Source organism: Ictalurus punctatus, chromosome 20, assembly GCF_001660625.3.
Source record: "Ictalurus punctatus breed USDA103 chromosome 20, Coco_2.0, whole genome shotgun sequence".
Classification (NCBI taxonomy): domain Eukaryota; kingdom Metazoa; phylum Chordata; class Actinopteri; order Siluriformes; family Ictaluridae; genus Ictalurus; species Ictalurus punctatus.
The window spans coordinates 10,842,727-10,866,726 of NC_030435.2; the positions used below are offsets into that span (position 1 = coordinate 10,842,727).

A 24,000-nucleotide genomic window follows, 5' to 3' on the forward strand; every position below is an offset into this window, starting at 1 on the left:
AGCCCACACAATAATGCTCGCAAGCTTGATCCGTGTACATTGCGTTCATCTGTTTTTGGTTTCAAAATTGAAAAACCATATACAAACTACAACACTTTTCATTTTTTTTTGTTTTAATATCCTCCTGAGACCCAAGGAAAAAAGTGTCATCATTTTTTTTTTTTTTGCTACCTATTTTGGGATAAAAAAAAAAACATTCTACAATTTAGACTTTTTAAATTGTATTTTTAATTTTACAGCATGTCCACTGAAGTGGACCACAGGACCATTTTAGTTTGAAAAGACAGCCAAACTCAGAAAATAAAAAAATAACAGATTATGGCTATAGAGTAATATTAATCCAATAATTAATTAAACTTAAATAAAACAAAACAAAAAAAAACAATCATTCTGGATCGTTACTCTTTCTTGTTATTGCAAGGATGGTAGTATATTTTCTATTAAAATTGAACGCATAGTTATTATACAGTACCTTCCACTAATATTGGCACCCTTGGTAAATATGAGCAAAGAAGGCTATGAACAATTGCCTTTATTTTTTTTAACCTTTTGATCTTTCTTTAAAAAAGATTCACAAAAATACACTGCTCTCACGGATATCAAACAATTGCAAACAAAACAGGTTTATAAAAAATACATCTTTGTTAAATGTGTGTGCAACAATTATTGGCACCCTTTTAGTCAAAACTTTGTGCTACCTCCCCTTGCCAAGTTAACCGCACTTCTACTATAATGATGAGGTTGGAAAATACATGGCAAGGGATTGGAGACCATTCCTCCATACAAAATCTCTCCAGTTCCTTCAAATTTCAAGGTCCATGCTGGTGGACTCTCCTCTTTAGTTCACCACACAGGTTTTCTAGGGGTTTCAAGTCACGGGACTGGGATAGCAATGGCAGGACCTTGATTTTGTGTTCAGTAAACCAGTTTTGTGCTGATTTTGATGCATCATTGCCCTGCTGGAAGATCCAAACACAGCCCATTTTAAGCTTTCTGGCAGAGGCAGTCAGGTTTTCATTTAATATCTGTTTATATTTGATAGAGTCCATGAAGTCATGTATCCTAACAAAATGTCCAGGTTCTCGGGCAGAAAAACAGCCCCAAAACATTAAAGAGCCACCACCATATTTAACCGTGGGCATGAGGTACTTTTCCATATGGCTAACACTGTGTGCGCCAAAACCACCTCTGGTGTTTATTACCAAAAAGCTCCATTTTGGTTTCATCTGACCATAGAATCTGATCGCATTTGAAGTTTCAGTAGTGTCTGGCAAACTGAGTGTAGTGGCTTTTTTCTTGAAACGCTTCCAAACAACTTGTGCTGGTGTAGGTGACTTCGGATTGTAGTTTTGGAGACTTTCTGCAACTGTGATCCTTGGAGATTTTTTGGCCACTCAAACCGTCCTCTTCACAGTGCATTGAGACAATATAGACATGTCCAATTCCAGGTTGATTCATAACATTTCCAGTTGACTAGAACTTCTTTAATTATTGCCCTGATGGTGCAAATGGGCATTTTCAATGCTTGTGCTATTTTCTTATAGCTACTTCCCATTTTGTGAAGTTCAACAACGTTTTTGCTGCATATCACAGCTATATTCCTTGGTCTAACCCAATATGAATGACTAAGGGAATTTGGAATATGAAAAACAAACAAACAAAAAAAACAACCAAAAAAAAACATTTAGGTGAATTATAGTGATAAAAAATTAGAATTAAATATGTATTAATTTCTTTAAACAAACAAACAAATAAATAAATAAATAAAGTTTGGTATTGGCAAAATCTCAACTGTAATAAGTCAGGCATCTCATTGTGAGCCTGCTACAGCCTTTAGAATGTAAAATTATGTGTTTTAAAATAACTTTTGTATTCAATTAAATTTTATTTTTATAGCACTTTTTTTACAATAGACATTGTCTCAAAGAAGCTTTACAGAAATATATAAACACGGGAAACAGATTTTAAACGTGTGAATTTATCCGTTGGGCAAGCCAGTGACGACGGTAGATGTTAAGAGGAAGAAACCTTGAGAGGAACCAGACCCAGAAGGGAACCCATCCTCATCGTGGTAACAACGGATAGTGTAAAAGTAAATTAAAGTTCATTATGGTTTAATATGAAGACTGTTTGTTGAACTACTCCACTGTTCAAAGGAGACCCGAGTACAAAACTGCATGTTGTAATTGCAGTCCCAGGGCCTTCAGTAGCAAACGTAGTCCCAGCAACCACAATGAGAATGTCCATGTGGAATTGGAGTTGATGAGAACTCCATCCAAAGGTAGAGCATCCGAACGGATCAGGCAGGCCTGGAGAGCAGAAAGGATCAGGATCACTTGCATCTCCATAAAACCATGTGTGGCTCGACAGAAGTAGAGAGGGAGAGATTGTTAAGTAAGATTGTGCTTTGTGAAAAGAAAGTCTACTCATGGTAAGCTTGAGTAAACAAATACGTTTTAAGCCTAGACTTAAACACTGAGATTGTGTCGAGTCCCGAATACTAATTGGAAGGCTGTTCCATAACTTTGGGGCTTTGTAAGAGAAAGCTCTTCCCCCTGCTGTAGCCTTTGCTATTCGCTATTCTTTTTGATCCAAGTAGGCGTGGTGGATCATAGAAAACCAAAAGTTCACTTAGATACTGTGGCGCGAGACCGTTTAGTGCTTTATAGGTTAATAATAGTATTTTATAATTAATGCGTGATTTCACTGGGAGCTAATGCAGTGTGGATAAGATCGGGGTGATGTGGTTGTATCTTCTGGTTCTAGTTAGGACTCTAGCACCTGCATTCTGTTCTAACTGGAGCTTGTTTATGCTCCTAGTGGAACATCCAGACAGTATGGCATTACAGTAATCTAGTCTAGATTTGACGAAAGCATGAACTAATATTTCTGCATCATGTAATGATGCATGTGTCTTATCTTAGCAATATTTCTGAGATGAAAAAAGGCTATCCTAGTAATATTATGTACACGAACATCAAATGAAAGATTGTAGTCAATAATCACACCAAGGTCTTTTACTGCTGCACATGACAAAACGGAGAGACCATCCAGAGTTACTATGTAATCAGAAAGCTTACTTCTAGCTACACGTGGTCCTATAACAAGTACTTCTGTCTTATCAGAAATAAGTAAGAGGAAGTTAATAAGCAACCAACGTCTAATGTCTTTTACACATTCCTCAACTTTATTAAGCTGCTGTATGTCCTCTGGCTTTGCTGAAACATACAACTGTGAATGATCAGCATAACGGTGGAAGCTAATTCCATGTTTACAATTTATTTGACCTAGTATGCTAAGACTTATGTCATTTTAATTAATGTGTGGACAATGTCGACATTTTAACATTTAGTGCGTAGAATTGCCAGACAGTCCTTTAAGCAACTTGGCTGTGATACTGCGTCAGAAAATTCTGAGGTGTAAATATGCAGCTCAAACAGGCGTTTGGCATTTTAGAGTACAGGTTTTATGTCCGTACATAATAATTGAATATTATTCAAACTAATTGTGGTATTGATACCTGTGTAAGCCTCTACAGACCAAGGGCAGTGGAAAGTTAATATCCAGTGAATATCAAACCTACAACTAAATTTCCCTCCGTGTTAAATTACACTCGGATTATGCGAGCATAACACAAAACAAAATAACTCCAACTCAAAAAATAAGACGGCAAGAATCTATAAATGAGGCATATTTTAAATATTTTGCAATTTTGAGTAAAAATGGGTTTTAAACATAATTAGTAATTTAATTGTCAAAAATTTTTTTTTTAATAAATAAATAATGAACGGGTTGTCGTTCGTATTTTGTTTTTCAATTTTGAAACCAGAAATGAAACGTACACGGGCCCAGCTTGATTTCAAACTTTGATTTTTAAACAAAAGATGAAAATGAAACTAGAAAAAAAAAGTGTAATCTAATTGAAGTGTGTATCGTTTACCAATTCTGTAACAACATGCCTGTGAAGGTGGGAGTGTGGCTTAGAGCTGTCTTGTGAATAATGGGTGGAGCTGGAGAAGGTGAGCAACATGAATTAAACACACCTGTGGTAAATTTCCTAATTATTGCTCTGTGTTGTAGTGAGGATAGGGAGCATATGGGGGTGAGAGACAAGCACCTGGAAAGAAGAGGTGTGCGCGTGTGGAAGCAAGCAAACCAAGCCTGCTTCCCCTCTCCTCATTTCCCCACATCAGGGTACTTCACAATGCCAAACAGCAAACATATGCTTCGTGCAAAAATAACAAAAATAAACAAAAAATAGCATATTTGTAAAACATGAACCCTACTGTACATAGGTACAATTAGGCTCCTCTTTTACAAATCAAACGTTTGGTCATTTAAATAATGGTCTCCGTATTTGCTTCTAAATGCGGCTAGATAGATTCGAGTTCTGCTGAATATTTTACACACGTTTATGCTGTCCCTCTGACCTCACAGTTATTTCTATCAGTTAAAAGTGATGTCAGCACACGTGCTATGCTGCCTGTGTAGTTTTGATGCATTGGTAAATAACTTTCAATGCATGCACTTAATGCATTTAATTTAGCCATCATGAGTCGCAAACACTTCATTAGGCACTTATACATTACTTAAAGTGCACATATAATGCTTTATAAAACGCGCCTAATTTTGTTTTAAAGGTCTCATAATTTACATTGCAGCATTACTTTTTTTCCCCCCAATGTAACAAACGAGTCGTTCAAGAATTCGTTCCTTTCAGAGATCCTACTCCGCTCTGGTTGGTCAGATGTCCCGGTCTGTTGTGATTGGTCTACCGATTACAGCATGTCGGAAAGGAAACGCCCACTACCGAGTTAGCCGGTTAGCAGCTAACAGCTATGTGCATTATTCAATAGATGCCAAATAAAGAAAAAGAGATTGCTAGTGCTAGCATCTTTATTCCACGTGGAACACGCATCATATACAAATTACCATACCACTCCTTAGCAAGTGCACTTCACTTTATACAATCCATTTCTGCCACCTGCTGGACTAAATCATTATTCATTACTAGTAGACTACTCATTACATCACTTTTCCTTAGATTTATTAAAATCAATGAACAGTCCTTTTTTCTTTTCTTACAAGTCCAATCGAACAGGTGGTTTTTTAGCCCAATTAGATCTCCATAAGAATGGAATATCAGTCTTTGGTGCAGATAAATCAAGTTCAGGGGATGGGACTTCAGGGGCAGGCATATCAAAAGATAACATCTCAGGAGATGGCATATCAACAGAGGGCATTTCAGAATACTGCATTTCTGGAGATGGCATCTCATAAGTTGGCACATCCAAGGGAGGCAGTTCCATGTCTGACTGTTCCTGACATATTTCTGCAGTCTTAAGCAAACTCTGTCGATTTCTCCGTAATGTATGCCCTTCTTCCTTTTGAACATGTGATCCTGGATTTACTTCTTTTAGGATTGTAGCTTTCTTTCTCCATCCAGTAGGCTCCTCAACTCTAACCACATCTCATTCAGAAAATGGATTCAATAGTAGAGCTCCCTTATCACAGTATTCGTTCTGCTTCGATTTTCTTTGATAGGAACAATTTTGACAATGTGTCATGCAGTTTATGATTCATCAGTAGTTCCGCAGGAGATAATCAACAACTGAGTGGGCAGGAACGGTAACTCAACAGAGCCAGATTTATATCAGAATTGCTTGCAGCTGCTTTTTTCAAAAGTCTTTTTAAAATTTGTACCCCTTTTTCTACTTTCCCATTTGCCTTTGGATAGAGCGGGCTAGAAGTAGTATGCTTAAAGCCATATGGTTCTGCAACCAGACTAAATTCATGACTACTATACTGAAGAATTATTACCTTGCACAATATAGGGAATTCCATGCCTTGAAAAACGCGTTTCATGTAATTAATCATGTCGTTCATTGTTGTATGATGGAGCTGTTCAATTTCAGTATAATTGGAATAATAATCAATAACTACCAAAAAATCCTTACCATTCAACTGGAAAAGATCGGCTCCTACTTTTTGCCATGGCTGAGTAAGCACATCAGCTATCAACTTTAGCCAGTTTATAATGATGGCTCAGACAGACATCACACTTACTGATTAGTTCTTCAATGTGCCCATTAATTCCAGGCCAATAAACAGCTTGTCTTGCTCTTCTCTTGCATTTTTCAATGCCAAGATGCCCCTCGTGAATTTGACAAAGCATGTCTTGGCGCATTGACAATGGCGAATGACAACTCTGTTTTTTCACAATAGCATGCCATCAACCACACTCAGTTCTGCCCTGTGGACACTTGCCTTTTTATCCATCCTTGCTGAAGATCAGCAATTACCCTCTGCAGTACAGCATCTTTAGCAGTTTCCTCCGCAATGAGTCTTAACATCTCATCGGAGACTGACAAAGATGAAACCACCATATTCACATGTCCATCCACTTCTTCTACTATGTTGTTGATCTCTGAAACTACTCGTGCTTGAGACCGTGAATGAGACATGATGATGTACTTCCCAGGTGTACACACTAGATTCAGGTCATATCTTTGTAATTTCATCATCATGCGTTGAATTCTAGGTGACGTATCATCTAAGATCTTTTGAATAAATTGATATTTATCAATTGTTCAAAAGATCTTAAATGTTTATGATTAAATGTTTGAGAAGTTTATGATCCATCTCTACTGTAAAAGTAGGTAATCTATAAATATATCCATGGAATTTATCACAGAAAAAGAGACCTTGGTTTTAGTATTTGGCTATTTGAGAGTAACGTTTTTCAGTCTCTGTCATAGATCGAGAAGCATAGACCACAGGTCTCCAGGAATCCCCAATGACCTGTAAAAGTACAGCCCCCAATCCCTCCTGAAAGGCGTCTATAGAGATCTTAGTTGGGCATGTGTGATCAAAAAAAAAAAAAAAAAAAAAAAAAGGGACAGGTTCAGTGCTAAGGATCTCCTTTAACTGCTTCCATTTTTGATCATGTACACACACAAACTGTCATTTTGAAACAACTTTCTCATTTGTGTGGTTTTTGCTGAAAGATTTGGCAGAAATTTTCCTAAGAAATTTACCATAACTAAGGCACACAAAACCCCCTTCTTGTCACTAGGTGGAAGCATATCAAGGAGGGCTAGTACTTTAGCTGGATCTGGCTCCACTCCTTTTGCAGACAACTTGTCACCTAAGAATGTTATCTCTGTGACTCCAAAAAACAATTTCTTGTTTAGCTTTAAATCATGTGCTCAAATTCTTTCGATCAGTTTAAATAGTTGCTGATTATGTTGTTGAAGGGTATACCCCCACACCACAAGATCATCAATATATACACGAACACCCTCGATACCTTCAGTAAGGGTTTCTATGGCTCAATGAAAAACCTCCATAGCATCTGCTCGATCAATGATAAGTAACAGGGCAATCTTTCTTTCATCCGCAGCATCCACTTGTCCAATAGCGGCAACATACAACTCGAACTGCTCTTTGAAAGTCTTCCAATTTGCATCAACATTTCCACACAACCCCAGAGGTTTAATTGCATCCATGGTGTTCTTCAGACTCCACTCCTGGTACCATGTATTATTCAATAGACGACAAATAAAGAGAAAGAGATTGCCAGTGCTGGCGTCTTTATTACACGTGGAACACACATCATATACAAATTACCACACCACCCTTTAGCAAGTGCACTTCATACAATCCATTACTGCCACCTGTTGGACTAAATCATTACGCATTACTTGTAGACTACTCATTACACGGTGCACTGGTTGTACATATACAAGAATATCAACTTGAGCCCCAGTCCGATATTGATACATCTGAAGATCAACCCAAACCACCATCGTAAGCACGACAAAAACAGGACATTTCTCAGTGGTGTTTATATGTAGTTTGGCAATAACATGAGTTAGCCAGTTAGCAGAGGCTAACAGCTAACAGGCTAACAGCTGTGCACTGGCTGTACACATATACCCACAAAACTGCGCATTTGGAACACTCGGTAGACAATATATACATAAATAATTAACCATACTTACAGGTTGTGATCCAAATAAAGTGGGTACAGCCCCATCTTTAATGAATAATTGTTTCACAAATCCTGCATTGACTTCAGCTTGATTGGAGAAGCAGTCGTCAGTGAAATGACCGGAACACAAACCAAGGTCGGAGTTCAACTGCTGTGGTATCGTCTTAAAATTAATTTTAACCACTGACACTTTACATCCTCATACTTTGGGAGTCCATGCAAAGTGGGTTTGCTTTTGCAGCACAGAAAACAATGTCTTCTATCCATGAACCTAACTCTTTCAGCAAGCAACCTCAACTGTAGTGTTTGAAGGTGGGTCAAAATACACGATGAGCATCCAATGAAGACCAGAGGCGGGTTTTTGTTACCAACCTATATATGTTTGTACAGGAAGCAAGTATAAAATTACTAATGACTCATTTCAGGTGTTCAGAATTGGTTCTTTCTTTGATTTTTTACTCTTTGATACTTTGATTTTCATTATTACCCATTATAGGTGTTGTGCTGTCCATCTTTGTCAGTTTTATACGCTTATACTCTTAAGACTCATGTCTTGGTTAAAACTGGTGCTTTACTTCACTAAAATTGTTGCACTGTGCCCCACGAGGCACACTGGTTTGCACATACCATTGGCATAGTCTGAGAGTGATCAGTTCATTAAAAGTTTTCACTTCATAAGTTTTTCCAATTTTCCCTTCAGCACATAAAGATTTGGCTCATGTTTTTGAATTTCAAGGGGAGGGGTGGGGGGCAGCATTCCACTTTACTGGAACTGGATAATCCAGATTTACTCTGTATTAATATATACACCCTTATTCATCTTAATTTATTTTCACTATCATAGCTTGCTAAGTATTCTATTCACAGCTATGTTAGCCTACATCAATTTAACCACTGAGTATAAATATTCCCAACCCCTAAAAGATTGAAATCCCACAATGTGACAATTTTAATTAATGTACCTGTGAGTAGGGCTCTTCATCTGAGCTGGGGAAATCATACTGGTTAATGGCTTTACTGTTGACTGCTGCAGGGATAGAGTGACCTGATAACAGCAAGGGCTTTGGCTTCTTCAAATATTTCCTCTTCTGACGTACCACTTCTGGCTTGTCCACCTGAACACATATTGCCAATTACATCACATACAGTATATATTTGCATAATAAATGTGGTTTCAACCCCAAAAGAGAGTAGACACCCTCACGTCACAGCCACAAATGTGTGCCGACCTGGAAAAACCCATCAGATGCTGTAGCTGAATTCATCAAGATAGATAAATAAATAAATAAATAAATAAACTTTCAAAGCGCAAAGGTCACTTTGGATAGCGAGCTTGTTTTAACAAATGCGGTGATAAAAATAGTCAGTCACACCTACGTGCAAGTGAACCTCACTAGCTAAATGTGATTCTCACACATAGTTATTGTCACACTTTGAACCAGTGATTGGATAGCTATGTGTCAGCCTAAAACTGAAAAGTCTGATCAATTGTAGTCAATTGCAAATCAGTTGCAATATGTGCATGGTAGTATGTGTATACCTTGTTCTGGTAGTCGCGTTCATGTTCTGCATATCTGTATTGGCTGCTGGTAGTGATGGGGATCAGGGGAATAACCGGCTTCTCTAGTGCCCTCTGAGCCAGAACCTCTGCCATTACCTCTCCCCCAAAATCAGCCATGCCATTCCTGCAATGCACATGCAAGTCAAGTGTGTGTTCAGGTGTCCGAAATGTAGGAGAAAAACTCTATCGAAATAACAAACATGGACCACAGCTCTAGCTTGCACTGCAAATGTGTGGTGTAGAAAGCAGAATAAACTGGGTCTAACTGGTCTAACCACAATAGTAGTCAATGGAATTGTACACCCTATGTAGGACAGTACATGCGAAACAAAACATTCTGATTTCAGCCAAAGAAAAATGAGAAGAGCTTAATGTTGTGCTGTAAATGTACATACAATGGGCCCAATTTATAAATATTTCATTAAAAGTTGCGTAAGCCAAATAGAACTAAAATTTTCTGCCAGATTTACAAAAGTTTCGGAAATGCCTATTTTCTTTATACACGTTTATATGTTGATGAATGACAATCACCAATAAATTACCAGGTGCATGCACAGCTGATTTGGTGATGCCCACAAAATTCCAAAAAAGGTCAACCTTAAGGTGCTGAAATATTGCTTAAAATACCAAAACCCGCCTTCAGTTGCTGCTTGTTTATGGGTCTTTCTGCCTTCACTTTTGTCTAATTATTCAATCAGTGATCTAACCATCCAATCATGTGACAGCAGACCAATGCAAAAAATCATGCAGATACAGGTCAAGGGTTACAATGAATTCTAATCAAACATCAGAAAGAGGATAAAAGTGTGATCTCTTTGATTGTGGAATGGAAGTTGGTACCAAAAGGGCTGATTTAATTATTTCATATACTGCTGATCTTCTGGGATTTTCACACACACAGCAGTCTCTAGCATTTACACAGAAGGGTGTGAAAAACAAAAAATTCTGAGTGAGCAATAGTTCTGTGCATGGAAATAGCTTGTTGATAAGAGAGGTCAAAGGAAAATGGCCAGATTGGTTCGAGCTGCCAGGAATTATAAGGTAACTCAAACAATCACTCTTTACAATCATGGTAAGCAGAAAAGCATCTCAGCATGGACAAAACATCGAATCTTGACGTGAATGGGCAGAAGACCACATTAGGTTCCACTCCTGTCAGCCAAGAACATGAATCTGAGGCTATCATGGGCACAGGCTCACCCAGTAACTTTTTCCAGTCTTCACCTGTCCAGGTTTGGTGAGTCAACACAGGCTTGCCTTCTTCCCACAGTACATCCTGGTAGCATCTCTTCCTCAGGTAACTGATGCGTATTCACCCAGTTATCCACATGATGTAAAAGACAACGTGATCTGTCAGACCAGGCCCTTGTTCCATTGGTTCGTCCTCCATGGTATAGTTCTGATGCCCACGTGCCCATTGTACACACTTTTGGCAGTGGACAGGGGTCAGCATAGACACTCCCATCAGTATGTGGCTACGCAACCCCATACACAGCAAGCTGTGATACACTGTGTGTTCTGAAACCTTTCTATCATAGCCAGCATTGACTTTTTCAGCAATTTGTGCCACAGTAGCTCTTCTTTACTAAAATATTGATAAATGAGGGCCATTACATGCTAAGTTAATGCATGCAACTTCATAACACGTGACAGATTGAGCAGTTATATTACACTTCACATCATGCTATCACATTACGCTGGTGCACATTATTTTCATATAATCAACGATTACAATGTTTAATTTACTAATGAATGACATCACACATTTCCACAGTTTATTTTCCTACATTATAGACAACTCCTTTACTAGCCTCTCTCTCTCTCTCATTCATTTATATTTCTGTCTTGAAAACTTTAAAGCACTGAAACTGTTGCAAAGCTCATACAACCAAGCTTTCATAAAGGTTAAACATCATCTAACAAAAAAAGTCACCACAACATCTATTATATGTTCTACTTTGTAAAACAACCCATTTTACAATCTATTGTAGATTTTAAAAATAGATTTTAAAATCTTTGTTATTAGTCTTAGATTATGTTTAGCGTCCCTGTGCAGGGCTCGACATTAACGCTTGTCTGGGACAAGTGAAATTTTTGGACTGGGCAAGTAGCCTGAAAATGTCAATAACAAAATAATAATAATAATAATAATAATAATAATGGCTTTATTTCTGATATAGTCAGTTATGACGAAGTTCACATTCTTCTGCTGCTAAAAATAATCTAGAGTGTGTAGGCTGTCACATACAGCGGAAACCAGTAAAGTGCCGATTTTAACAAGCAGTTGCTTAGAAACAAGCTTGATCAATCAGAATTCAGTTTGAGTTTACCTCAAGAAACAGCAGCGAAGCGTGTCATTTTCATTTTCTAAAGAGCAAAGTTCTCAAATACCTAGTAACGCATCAAATTTAAAAAATCATATACAAATTATGAATGCAAAAGGGAGAGGAAACTTATCCCTGAAGGGCTGTATTTCATTGGGTGCAATATGAAGAGAGAGATAGAGTGATGTTTTGTCTGTCTGATGCATCCCAATTTGGCTGACAAATAATTTATTGTGTATTTTTAGTTGCATAGTCTAACTGATTGACTAAGCTAGTATATGGCTCTTGGATAAGTAATTTACTGACGAGCTGAGATATGAATAAACATTTACTCATTAACATTGAAACTATGGTAGTTACATGGGCCTTTTTTCACTAGGTCAAACCACCTTTCTGTAATCATAATGCTGGTCTTATACCACCTTCACATATTTTGCCACATTGTCACATGCCACAGGTCATGTTCACAGCTCCATACTTCTTGTAATGTTATAGTAAATAAATTTACTTGGTGTAATGTAACAATGTATGGTTGGAATCAAATTATTATTCAATTATTCAACCCCCACTGCAAATGAGGTTTATTGTCAAAATTTAGACTCAGTTGTTTGCAATGAACAAATCAAACAAAAAGCAACTGAAATAGTTAGACACAAACAAATGCTTCAAGTGGTTTCCCCAAATTCAAATGAAATAATGCAACTTGACTTACAATGATTCCTCCAGTTTCAAAATTATATAACCCCTTCATGGCACGCATCTTTAGTACTTAATAGAGCACCCTTTTGCTGTTATGACCTGCATAGTCAGACACCAGCTTCTGGCAGCGTTCCTGAGGAGTCTTAGCCCATTCCTCATAAGCAATGGCCTCCAGTTCAGTAATATTCTTGGGTTTGCATGCTGCAACTGCCTTCTTCAAATCCCACCAGAGATTTTCTATGGGGTTCAAGACAGGTGACTGTGATGTGCCTGTAGAATCTTCCAAGACTTCTTGGGATGCTTGGGATCATTGTCCTGTTGGAAGGTCCAATGACACCCAAGCTTCAGCTTCTTCACAGATGGCATGACATTTTCTCCTAAGATTTCCTGATACTTCAATGAATCCATCTTGCCTTACACGCTGCAGGTTTCCAGTGCCAGAGGATACAAAGCAGCGTCAGAGCATCAGAGAGTCACCACCATGCTTGACTGTGGACAGAGTGTTCTTTCTTCATTCTTCTTTCTCCAGACATACCGCTGATCCATCATGCCGAAAAGTTCCAGTTTTGTTTCATTGCTCCACAGAACAGAATCCCAAAACTTTTATCAACACATCTCCTGTCCAACTAGAGGGGTAAACACACCGGACCATTGCTATTCTCCTTTTAGGAATGGCTACAAAGCTAACTTGCTGCTGGCTTTCAGTAGACTGGACCATGCAACCATTTTCCTCGTCCCAGCTCGTACATGACACTGTGGAGAGGAGGGTGGTGCAGCACTGTTCCGCCCAATCAGAAGCTGCGGTACAGGACACACCCGATGAGGTTGTTCTGATCGATGAGGATGTTCCGATCAAGTTCCACTGATGTTAATGAGTTTATGGATGTAGCAATTAGCTTTGTTAGCATGGTAATTGAAAGTACAACACACCATTACAATCAAAACTCTCTCAAACCAGAAACCATGGGTGGATAAAACTACCTGAGCTGCAGTGAATGCGCCCACAGCTGTGTAAAGTGCAGGGCTCATGTCTGGGAAAATGAGTGAGTACAAAGGGCGTTCTACGCTCTACAATGCACAGTGTTAGCCACTAAACTCCGGTACGGGAAGCAAGTGGAGGATCATTTCCAGCTCAATGACTCGCGATGCATGTGGCAGAGACTGGGGACGATCACCAACCTTCGGAGACAAATCTACCGCCATGATGAGAATTGAATTTTCTCTGGCTGAAGAGCTGAATACTTTCTATGCATGTTTCGAGGCTAAATACACTAGACCTAGCCTGATGACTAGCGCTATAGAAAAAGGCAGCTCTGTTAGTCATGAAAGCATGATCACCGCTTCGGAGGACGATTTATGGAGGATGAAGTTCGGAGGACTCTGAAACATGTGAACATCAGGATTGCGGCATTTTCGGCCATGTACCGAGATCCTGCACTGATCAGTTAGCTGGTTTGCTCATTGTCATCTTCAGTGAGTCCCTACCTATGTGTGTAGTCCCCACCTGCTTAAAAAAAAATCTGCTGTCATTGCTGTGCCAAAGAATAATAAGCCCTCTTGTTTAAATGACTATCATCCTGTAGACTTACCATTGCTTGTCATGAAGGTTTTTGAGAAGCTTATCAAAAACATCATCTGTGCTTCCATCCCTGACACCATCGACCCACTCCAGTTCGTCTACTGCCCAAATGGGTCTACTGAGAATGCGATCTCTCACGCCCTACACACCACCCTCACCGAATGCAACAAAGGAAACTATATGAGGCTGCTGCTTAATGACTATAACTCAGCCTTCAATACCATAGTCCCACACAGACTGGCCTCCAAGCTAAGGGACCTTGGCTTTAATGCTCCCCTGTGACTAGGTCCTGGACTTCCTCATAGGCAGAGCCCAGGTAGTGAAAGTGGGCCAGTTTACCTACAACACCATCACCCTGAGAACCGAAATCCCACAAGGTTGTGTCCTGAGCTCCCTGCTCTATTCTCTCTACACACATGACTGTGTGTCTTCTCACAGTTCAACTTCTATCAAGTTTGCTGACAACACAGTGGTTATGGGCCTCATCTCCAATAACGAGGAGGCTGATTTCCAGGCTAACAGTCTCTCCCTGAACATCAGTAAAAGAAATGAGCTGGTTGTGGACTTCAGGAAGAGGCAGCAGTGAAACTACACCCCACTCAAGATTGGTGGGACCCCGTGGAGAGAGTGAGCAGCTTCAAGTATCTCTGTGGACCTGACCTGGTATCATTGCATTCAAGCTCAGGTGAACAAAGTCAGACAATGGTTGTAGTATATGAGACTGCTGAGGAAATTCAGGGTCTCTCCAGCGATCCGGAAAACTTTCTATACTGGGAAGATAGAAAGTTCACTGACTCCCAGCTTGGTATGGAAAACTGCTCAAACCAGAACCACAAAGCCCTGCAGAGTGGTGTGCTTATATCAGTGTTTCTCCAGGTCTGCACATCTACATCAGGCATTGAAGTACAAGAGCTGCTAAAATCATCAGAGACTCCATCCACCCTGGTAACTGCCTGTTCAGCCTGCTGCAATGAGGCAAGTGCTTCTGTACTCTGATGGCTAAAACTAAGAGGCTCAGGAGGAGCTTCTTCCCTCAGGCCATCAGACTCATCAACAGTAAGGGATCTTTATGGAAGATTACTCAGGACTTCATAAGGACTCTACAGTTCAGTCTGCACTACACTGAAACTCTGCACACTGCACTTTTTTTGTACATCCATTTTTGCATATTTCTGTACATATATTTCATATTTCTTATTTTTTCTTATTCATTTATGATTTTTGTTTTTAACGTAGTCTTTAATGCACTGTCTAAAGAGTAGTAGGTCAGGTTTTCATTTCACTGCGTTATTTACTGTTGTACTGTCCTCTATATACATCCTCTGTATACTTTGACAAAGCTAAACTTCCCCCTCATCAAAAGTTCACAGACACGGAATGACTCTTTCCAAATTTAATAATGATAAGGTAAAACTATGAAATAGAAGGGAAAACAACAAAATATGAATTTACATTCCCAATATGTACATGAAATAAATCCTTCTAAAAACTGTCTTTGTAATTTACCAAAGATAGACTTAATGTTTAAAAACACTTCTTTGCTTGCCTAGTAATAACATGAAATTAAACAAGCAAACAAATAAGTGTAATAAATAAGTGAAGGACAAATCATGCAATATAGCTCCCATGCAATTCAATGAGAAAATTTAGCCGACATGAATAACTATATGCATAAATTATGAATACTTAAAAAAAAAATTATCATATACTATTCAAGATGTATAAACAATACTAATGAAACATAATGATGGAGCTACCAAAGGCCCAAGATGAATGCAGATGGATGCTGATTCACTGCTACATGTTCACAGAATTGGACAGCATGGAAAGCATTACTTCCTTTTTGATCATCTGATCAGTCACAGGACAATCTCAACATTATGAATGATTATTCTTAGAACAGCCAGTAGGGAGAGTCAAACTACTAAGCAAACAAACATTTCCCTTTTATAGCTATTGAATTTCTGAATCTTAACTGTAACAGAACACTCCCTGCCTGGCGTGACTGAATGCCACCAATAAATGACGCTTGTTGAACACATTACTTTCATTTGCATCCAGAAGAAAGAAGTAGGACAGTCTCTGTTACTGGTCTAAGAAAGATCTTGGTGCCATCTTGTTTGGGGACCCTTACTTCCATCTTGTAAACATTCTCATCTTTGCTTGGAAATGGAGGATCTGTACATTTGTGGTCTGATGGAAGACAAGCCATCTTCCGAGTCTGAAAGTGGCCAAGAATTTTCCAGCAAAGGACACAATGGTGTACAACCCCAGTTCCAAAAAATTTGGGACAGTATGGAAAATGCTAATAAAAACAAAGGTGATTTGGAAATGTACTTTGAATTGTATTTAAGCAAAAAAAATATATAAAGACAAGGTATTTGATGTTTTACCTAATCAACTGTATAGTTGTTTGAAGGTAAACATTTATTTTGAAATTGATGCATGCAACACGTTCCAAAAAAGCTGGGACAGGAGCAATTTAAGACTAATAGCGTTGTGGCGAGTTGCGATAAGAAGGTGATGTGAATCAAGTGAGGCATTCGTGTAATAATTATATATAAGGAGCCTCCAAAAAAGGCCTAGTCCTTCAAGAGCAAGGATGGGTTGAGGCTCGCCAATCTGCCAACAGATGCGTCAGCGAACATTCCTAAAAGACAAATCGGTAGGATTTTGGACATTTCACCTTCTACAGGGCACAATATTTAAAAATACAAAATTAAAAGATTCAAGGAATCCAGTCAAATCTTGGTGTGTAAAGGGCAAGGCCAAAAACTACTTCTGAATTTGCGTGATCTCCTATCCCTCAGACGTGACTGTCTTAAAAACTGTCATAAGCCTCTAATGGATATCCTGATATGGGCTTGGGAATACTTTGTTAAATCTTTGTCACCACTCGCCGCTGCATCCAAAGGTGCAAGTTAAGGCTATGCAAAGCAGAAGCCATACATCAACTGTGTCCAGAAGCGCCGCCGACTTCTCTGGCTGTGTCTCATCTGAGATGGACAGTAGCACAGTGGAACAGTGTTTTGTGGTCCAACGAGTCAACATTTCAAATAGTTTTTGGACAAAACAGCTGCCGTGTTCTATGGGCCAAAGAGGAAAAGGATCATCCAAGCTGTTATCAGCGTCATATCCAAAAGCCAGCATCTGTCATTGTATGGGGGTGTGTCAGTGTCCATGGCATGGGTAAGTTGCACATCTGTGAGGGCACCAGTAATGCAGAAAGATATGTAATAATTTTGTATCAACATATGCTGCCATCCAGATATCGTCTTTTCTACGGATGTCCCTGCATTTTCCAGCAGGACAACGGCAAACCACATTCTTCCTGGATTACAAGAGCATGGTTGCGTGAGAGTGCGGGTGCTATCATGGCCTGCCTGCAGTCCTCACCTGTTTCTGATTGACAACTAAAAAATTCAGTTAGAAAATGGGATCATTGTGATCCCAGCTTCTTACTCACCATTGTACTACTCATATAGGAGACTTCTGTTTGCACATTCACATCAAGTGTAGAATTTATGAGATTGAAAGTCTCCTTCTCTGGAGAAAAAGAAGGATCTGCAAGGAATGTGGGGCCAAAAAGCCACGAGATGTTTGCAAGGTGTACTGCGGGAATGGACCTTGTGGCTATATCTGCTGGATTTTGGTCAGTGTGTATGTAATACCACTGTTCAGGCTGACTAGATCTTCTTATCCTCAAGACTTAGTTATTGATGTACATATAGAAGTGTCTGGTCTGGTCATGTATGTATCCCAATACCACCTTGCTCTCAGTGTAGAACGTGATGTCAAGATCCATATCAATCTTAGATTAGATGAGGTCAGCCAAGTCCACAGCCAAGACTGCAGCACACAGCTCCAACCTTGGTATTGTATGTTCAGGAACTGGAGCAAGTTTCACTTTACCCATATCAAAGCCTACTTGACTGTTTCCTTGGGCATAAGATTCCATTGCCACAAAACATGGAAGAGAGTCCCAATCCGTGTTCTCCAAGGTTAGCTCTCACAGAATAAATCTGCCATGGACAGTTACTGGGGCTACAAACCCCAAAGGGTCGTACAGACTATTGACAGTTGATAAGACTCCTTGATGTGCGAAGGGCTTCACTACATGTGGTACTTTAAAAATTAAATGGTCTGTTTTGAAGTCCCAGTTTAGACCTAGACTACATTGTACAGGACCCAGACTATGTTGCATATCTGTCAAGATCCAGGTCTTTTAGATCGTTGGCATAATCTTGTAATGGGAAGGCTACCATGATCTCTCTCCTATTTGAGGCAATTTAACCCTCTTACCCCTAAGTTCCCACAGTATTATGTCCCATAACCCTATATTCCCCAGAGAAACAGCACGCCAACCCTGAGTTCCTGGGCCAAAATCAACATTTTAATTTTAACATTTTTAGGCCTTGAAACAACTTATAATAATGTATTTGTGTAATATTACTTCGAAAATGAAGCAGTTCTGTGTTTTTACTAAACTTAGAGCACAATTCTTAACTAAAGAAATGATGAAAAAATGCTCGCTAAAATCCTTATACTCATTTATAAGTATCATACGAGCATCAGCGTGGTCAATGCCTTTATGAATAATAAATAAATAAATGCATTTTAGCGCCAAAAGTCAAGTGATAATCAGACCAGCAGGTAGTGTTTTCACGAATGCACAGAGATGGTCAGGTTATGACTCCAGACCCCTGCAGTTTCAGTCGCACTGGTTGATGCTGAAGATGAAGACGGATCAGGGTCTGAATCAGGAGAGTTTGCATCTCTATCAGTTTCAACATCACCTGAACTTTCAGAGAATATGGTGAACTAGGGCCTTGGATGCCAAAGATATCAAACAACTCAGAATCTGATACCTTGGTCATCATTTATTGTATAAAGTTTATTGGTTTGTCACGACAACCACTAGGATAAATTTTGGCTACAGTGCATCCGGAAAGTATTTACAGCGCTTCACTTTTCCCCACATTTGGTTATGTTACAGCCTTATTCCAAAATGGATTAAATTCATTATTATCCTCAAAATTCTACAAACAATACCGCATATTGACATCATGCTGTGGGGATGTTTTTCAGTGGCAGGAACTTGGAGACTAGTCAGGATCGAGGAAAAGATGAATGCAGAAATGTACAGACACATCCTTGATGAAAACCTGCTCAAGAGCGCTCTGGACCTCAGACTGGGGCGAAGGTTCATCTTCCAACAGGACAATGACGCTAAGCACACAGCCAAGATAACAAAGGAGTGGCTACAGGACAACTCTGTGAATGTCTTTGAGTGGCCCAGCCAGTGCCCAGACTTGAACCCAATTGAACATCGCTGAAGAGATCTGAAAATGGCTGTGCACCGATGTTCCCCATCCAACCTAATGGGAGGTTGAGAGGTCCTGCAAAGAACAGTGGGAGAAACTGCCCAAAAATAAGTGTGCCAAGCTTGTAGCATCATACTCAAAAAGACTTGAGACTGTAATTGGTGCCAAATGTGCTTCAACAAAGTATTGAGCAAAAGCTGTGAATACTTATGTAAATGTGCTTTTTTTTGTTTTTTATTTTTAATAAATTTGCAAAGATTTCAAACAAACTTCTTTCATGTTGGCATTATGGGATATTGTTTGTAGAGTTTTGAGGAAAATAATGAATTTAATCAATTTTGGAATAAGGCTGAAAAGTGAAGCGCTGTGGATACTTTCCAGATGCACTGTATATAGATTTCTGCTATCAGTTAGATCACCACACCACTTGAGTGCATTCTGATGAGATTTCAGATGATGGTACAAGATCTCCCTCCCCACCATGCTCTGAATGGGGGCTTGTGTATTTAGTCATAGTCATGCATGATGGTTCTGGGTGAAGGGCAATGTCATGGTTCTCACTACCAGAATCTGTGCATTTAACATAGGCTTTGCAGTTTTTTGCAACATACAATGAAGACATGCAGCATCTGAAGCAGACTCCATTTTCTTTTAGGAAGTCTTTAAGCTCTTCAAGGGATTTTCTCAAAAGACGGCACTTATGAAGAGGATGTGTCTTTTTGCTAAAGGCCTTTGCTAAAGGGTTTCACTAAAGGGCTTATCTGTCCCTGTACTTGTTCTGACATGATAAGCTTCCTATTCCTAGTTAAGTTAAGCAATGTTTTAACTGTCACACCCCCACCCTTCTTTTTTTCTGCATATATACTCTGCATATATCAGCATTAAACTAAGAAGCTTTCACTGAACTCTATCTGTGTGACTTCTTCCCAAGCTCGGTACCAGAGGTACAGTCCAGCATCAAGAAAATCTTAAGATTCTTAAAAGAACATCACCAGGCTTTGTAACTTTGTGGTTGATCACTGAATTTTGTCAGCTCTGTAGAAAAAAGCTCACGGCGAGCTAGATAAAGAACAAATTCAGTCATGTTGGAGTTATTATGAATGTAGGCAGCAGCAGATGAAAGCTCTGTAGAAATGTTGCACTCTGAATGAAATGCTGGAGTGTCAAATGATTGTGGCTGATAAACTTGTCCTATTTGGTCATCTGAAAATGGTTCTAAACCAGGCATAGAGAGAGATTGGCTGTTTCTTGGCTTGCTGAATGATATCATCTTTTGTGCGATGTCTCTTCCAAGACCTTCGCATCCTTATTGTTGCAAAATGTATTGATGAAATCGGATACAGATGTATTTAAAAACTTCTGACTCTTCCACTAAGCATGACTAGGGCCATTATCCGCAAGTGGAAGTAACATCACTCCGTCATCACCCGGTCGTGCACAGCAGCTCCTCGCAAGATTTCTGACCAGGGAGTCAGAAAAATAGTCAAAAGAGTAGTTCAAGAGCCAAGGACCACTCTTATAGAGCTCCAGAAACACTTGGAGGCAGCAGGTACCATCGTCAAAAAGAAAACAAGAGGCAATGCACTCCACTGTTCATGCTCACCCCTCAGACTCATTGCTACAACTCATTTGGACAAGCTTATGAAATACTGGGAGAGTGTAGTCTGGTCAGACGAGAGGAAAATTTAACTTTTTGGCTGTCATACTACTCACCATGTTTGGAGAAGAAATGGCACTGCATGTCACCCTTAAAACACTATACCAACAGTGAAGTTTGGAGGTGGAAGAATCATGGTTTGGGGCCGTTTTTCATCACATGGTACTTGCAGACTTCGTATAATTTAAAGAATGATGAATGGAGCCCTTTACCATGAGATTCTTGAGAAGAATTTGCTGCCATCCACCAGGATGATGAAGTGGGTGGCCCTTCAAGCAGGACAACAATCCAAAGCATAGAGCAAAGGAAACTCTCAATTGGTTTCAGAGCAAAAAAATTCAAGGTGTTGATCCAATTGAACAAGATTTATAGACAATATATTTAAAAGAATGGGCACCTGAATCACACCTGAATACTGAATACTGTTTAATTCATTTGATTAATTTCTTCATACAGGAAGTGTCTTGAAGCTGTCAATACAAACAAAGGCTTCTCCAACTAAGTATTAAATAAATTTAATTTAGTGTGTTCAATACTTTTTTCCCTTTGTCATTCCTCTTTATTACACAATTTTATTTATGGACTTTAATGTTGAGAATCATTTATATTTCCAGAATTCTTGAGTTAATACTGATGTCTGGTGAAAATTTAATGCGAATAGCCTCATAGGAAATATATTTACTGAAAAAAAGTGACGTGTCCAATAATTATGTCCCCCACTGTACATCCTCTGACAGCAAGCTAAACTCCACCCTCATCAAAACAAAGATGTGTGTGTAATATATATGTAATATATATATATGTAATATATATATATATGTAATATATATATATATATATATATATATATATATATATATATAATATATATATATATATATATATATATATATATACACATACATATATACATACATACATACATACATACATACACATACATATATACATACATACATACATACATACATACACATACATACATACATACACACACACACACAATCTCACAAAAGTGAGTACACCCCTCACATTTTTGTAAATATTTGATTATATCTTTTAATGCGACAACCTTGAAGAAATTACACTTTGCTACAATGTAAAGTAGTGAGTGTACAGCTTGGATAACAGTGTAAATTTTCTGTCCCCTCAAAATAACTCAATACAGAGCCATTAATGTCTAAACCGCTGGCAACAAAAGTGAGTACACCTCTAAGTGAAAATGTCCAAATTGGGCCCAAAGTGTTAATATTTTGTGTGGCCACCATTATTTTCCAGCATTGCCTTAACCCTCTTGGGCATGGAGTTCACCAGAGCTTCACAGATTGCCACTGGAGTCCTCTTCCACTCCTCCATGATGACATCACGGATGTCGACTCCACCTTCCATTTGAGGATGCCCCACAGATGCTCAATAGAATTTAGGTCGGGAGACATGCTTGGCCAGTCCATCACCTTCACCCTGAGCTTCTTTAGCAAGGCAGTGGTCGTCTTTGAGGTGTGTTTGGGGTCATTTTCATGCTGGAATACTGCCCTGCGGCCCAGTCTCTGAAGTAGGGGCTCATGCTCTGCTTCAGTATGTCACAGTACATGTTGGCATTCATCATTCCCTCAATGAACTGTAGCTTCCCAGTGCTGGCAGCACTCATGCAGCCCCAGACCATGACACTCCAACCACCATGCTTGACTGTAGGCAAGACACACTTTTCTTTGTACTCCTCACCTGGTTGCCGCCACACACGCTTGACAACATCTGAACCATTAAGTTTACCTTGGTCTCATCAGACCACAGGACATGGTTCCAGTAATCCATGTCCTTAGTCTGCTTGTCTTCAGAAAACTGTTTGCGGGCTTTCTTGTGCAGCATCTTTAGAAAAGGCTTCCTTCTGGGATGATGGCCATGAAGACCAATTTGATGCAGTGTGTGGCGTACGGTCTGAGCACTGACAGGCTGACCCCTATAAGTCTAATTCCCAAAGACAACCTCTGGATATGACGCTGAGCACGTGCACTCAACTTCTTTGGTCGACCATGGCGAGGCCTGTTCTGAATGGAACCTGTCCTGTTAAACCGCTGTATCATCTTGGTCACTGTGCTGCAGCTCAGTGTCAGGATCTTGGCAATCTTCTTATAGCCGAGGCCATCTGTATGTAGAGCAACAATTCTTTTTTTTCAGATCCTCCGAGAGTTCTTTGCCATGAGGTGCCATGTTGAACTTCCAGTGACCAGTATGAGTGAGTGTGAGAGCGATGACACCAAATTTAACACACCTGCTCCCCATTCACACCTGAGACCTTGTAACACTAACAAGTCACATGACACCGGGGAGGGGAAATGCTAATTGGGCCCAATTTGGACATTTTCATTTAGGGGTGTATTCACTTTTGTTGCCAGTAGTTTAGACATTAATGGCTGTGTGTTGAGTTATTTTGAGGGGAAATTTACACTGTTATACAAGCTATACACTGTATACATTGTATACACAGCTATACATTGTAGCAAAGTGTCATTTCTTCAGTGTTGTCACATGGAAAGATATAATCAAATATTTACAAAAATGTGAGGGGTGTACTCACTTTTGTGAGATACTGTACATGCATACACAGGTGAATCTAAAAAAAATGTAATATCGTGGAAAAGTACATTTTTTCCATAATTTAATTAAAAAAGTGGAACGTTCATATATTCTAAATTCATTACATATAAAGTGAAATATTTCAAGCCTTTTTTTGTTTTAATCTTGATGATTACAGCTTACAGCTCATGGAAATAAAAAATCCAGTACCTCAAAATATTAGAATAAAGAATTTATGATACAGAAATGTCGACCTGAGAAGAGCTCTAATCAGTTAATTAACTCAAAA

The 24,000-nt window shown here is 39.2% G+C and overlaps 1 protein-coding gene across 2 annotated transcripts in view; it reads right to left on the bottom strand.

The window, feature by feature from the left end:
- epc1b (enhancer of polycomb homolog 1 (Drosophila) b) overlaps positions 1 to 24,000 on the bottom strand; it is a 127,656-nt gene that overhangs the window by 44,230 nt on the left and 59,426 nt on the right. For both annotated transcript variants that reach the window (XM_017495214.3, XM_017495215.3), the window contains exons 6-7: positions 9,534 to 9,678; positions 8,956 to 9,108 (exon numbers count right to left, since the gene is read on the bottom strand). In XM_017495214.3, coding sequence (XP_017350703.1) covers positions 8,956 to 9,108; positions 9,534 to 9,678 — 298 coding nt within the window. The remainder of the gene's footprint in view (positions 1 to 8,955; positions 9,109 to 9,533; positions 9,679 to 24,000) is intronic.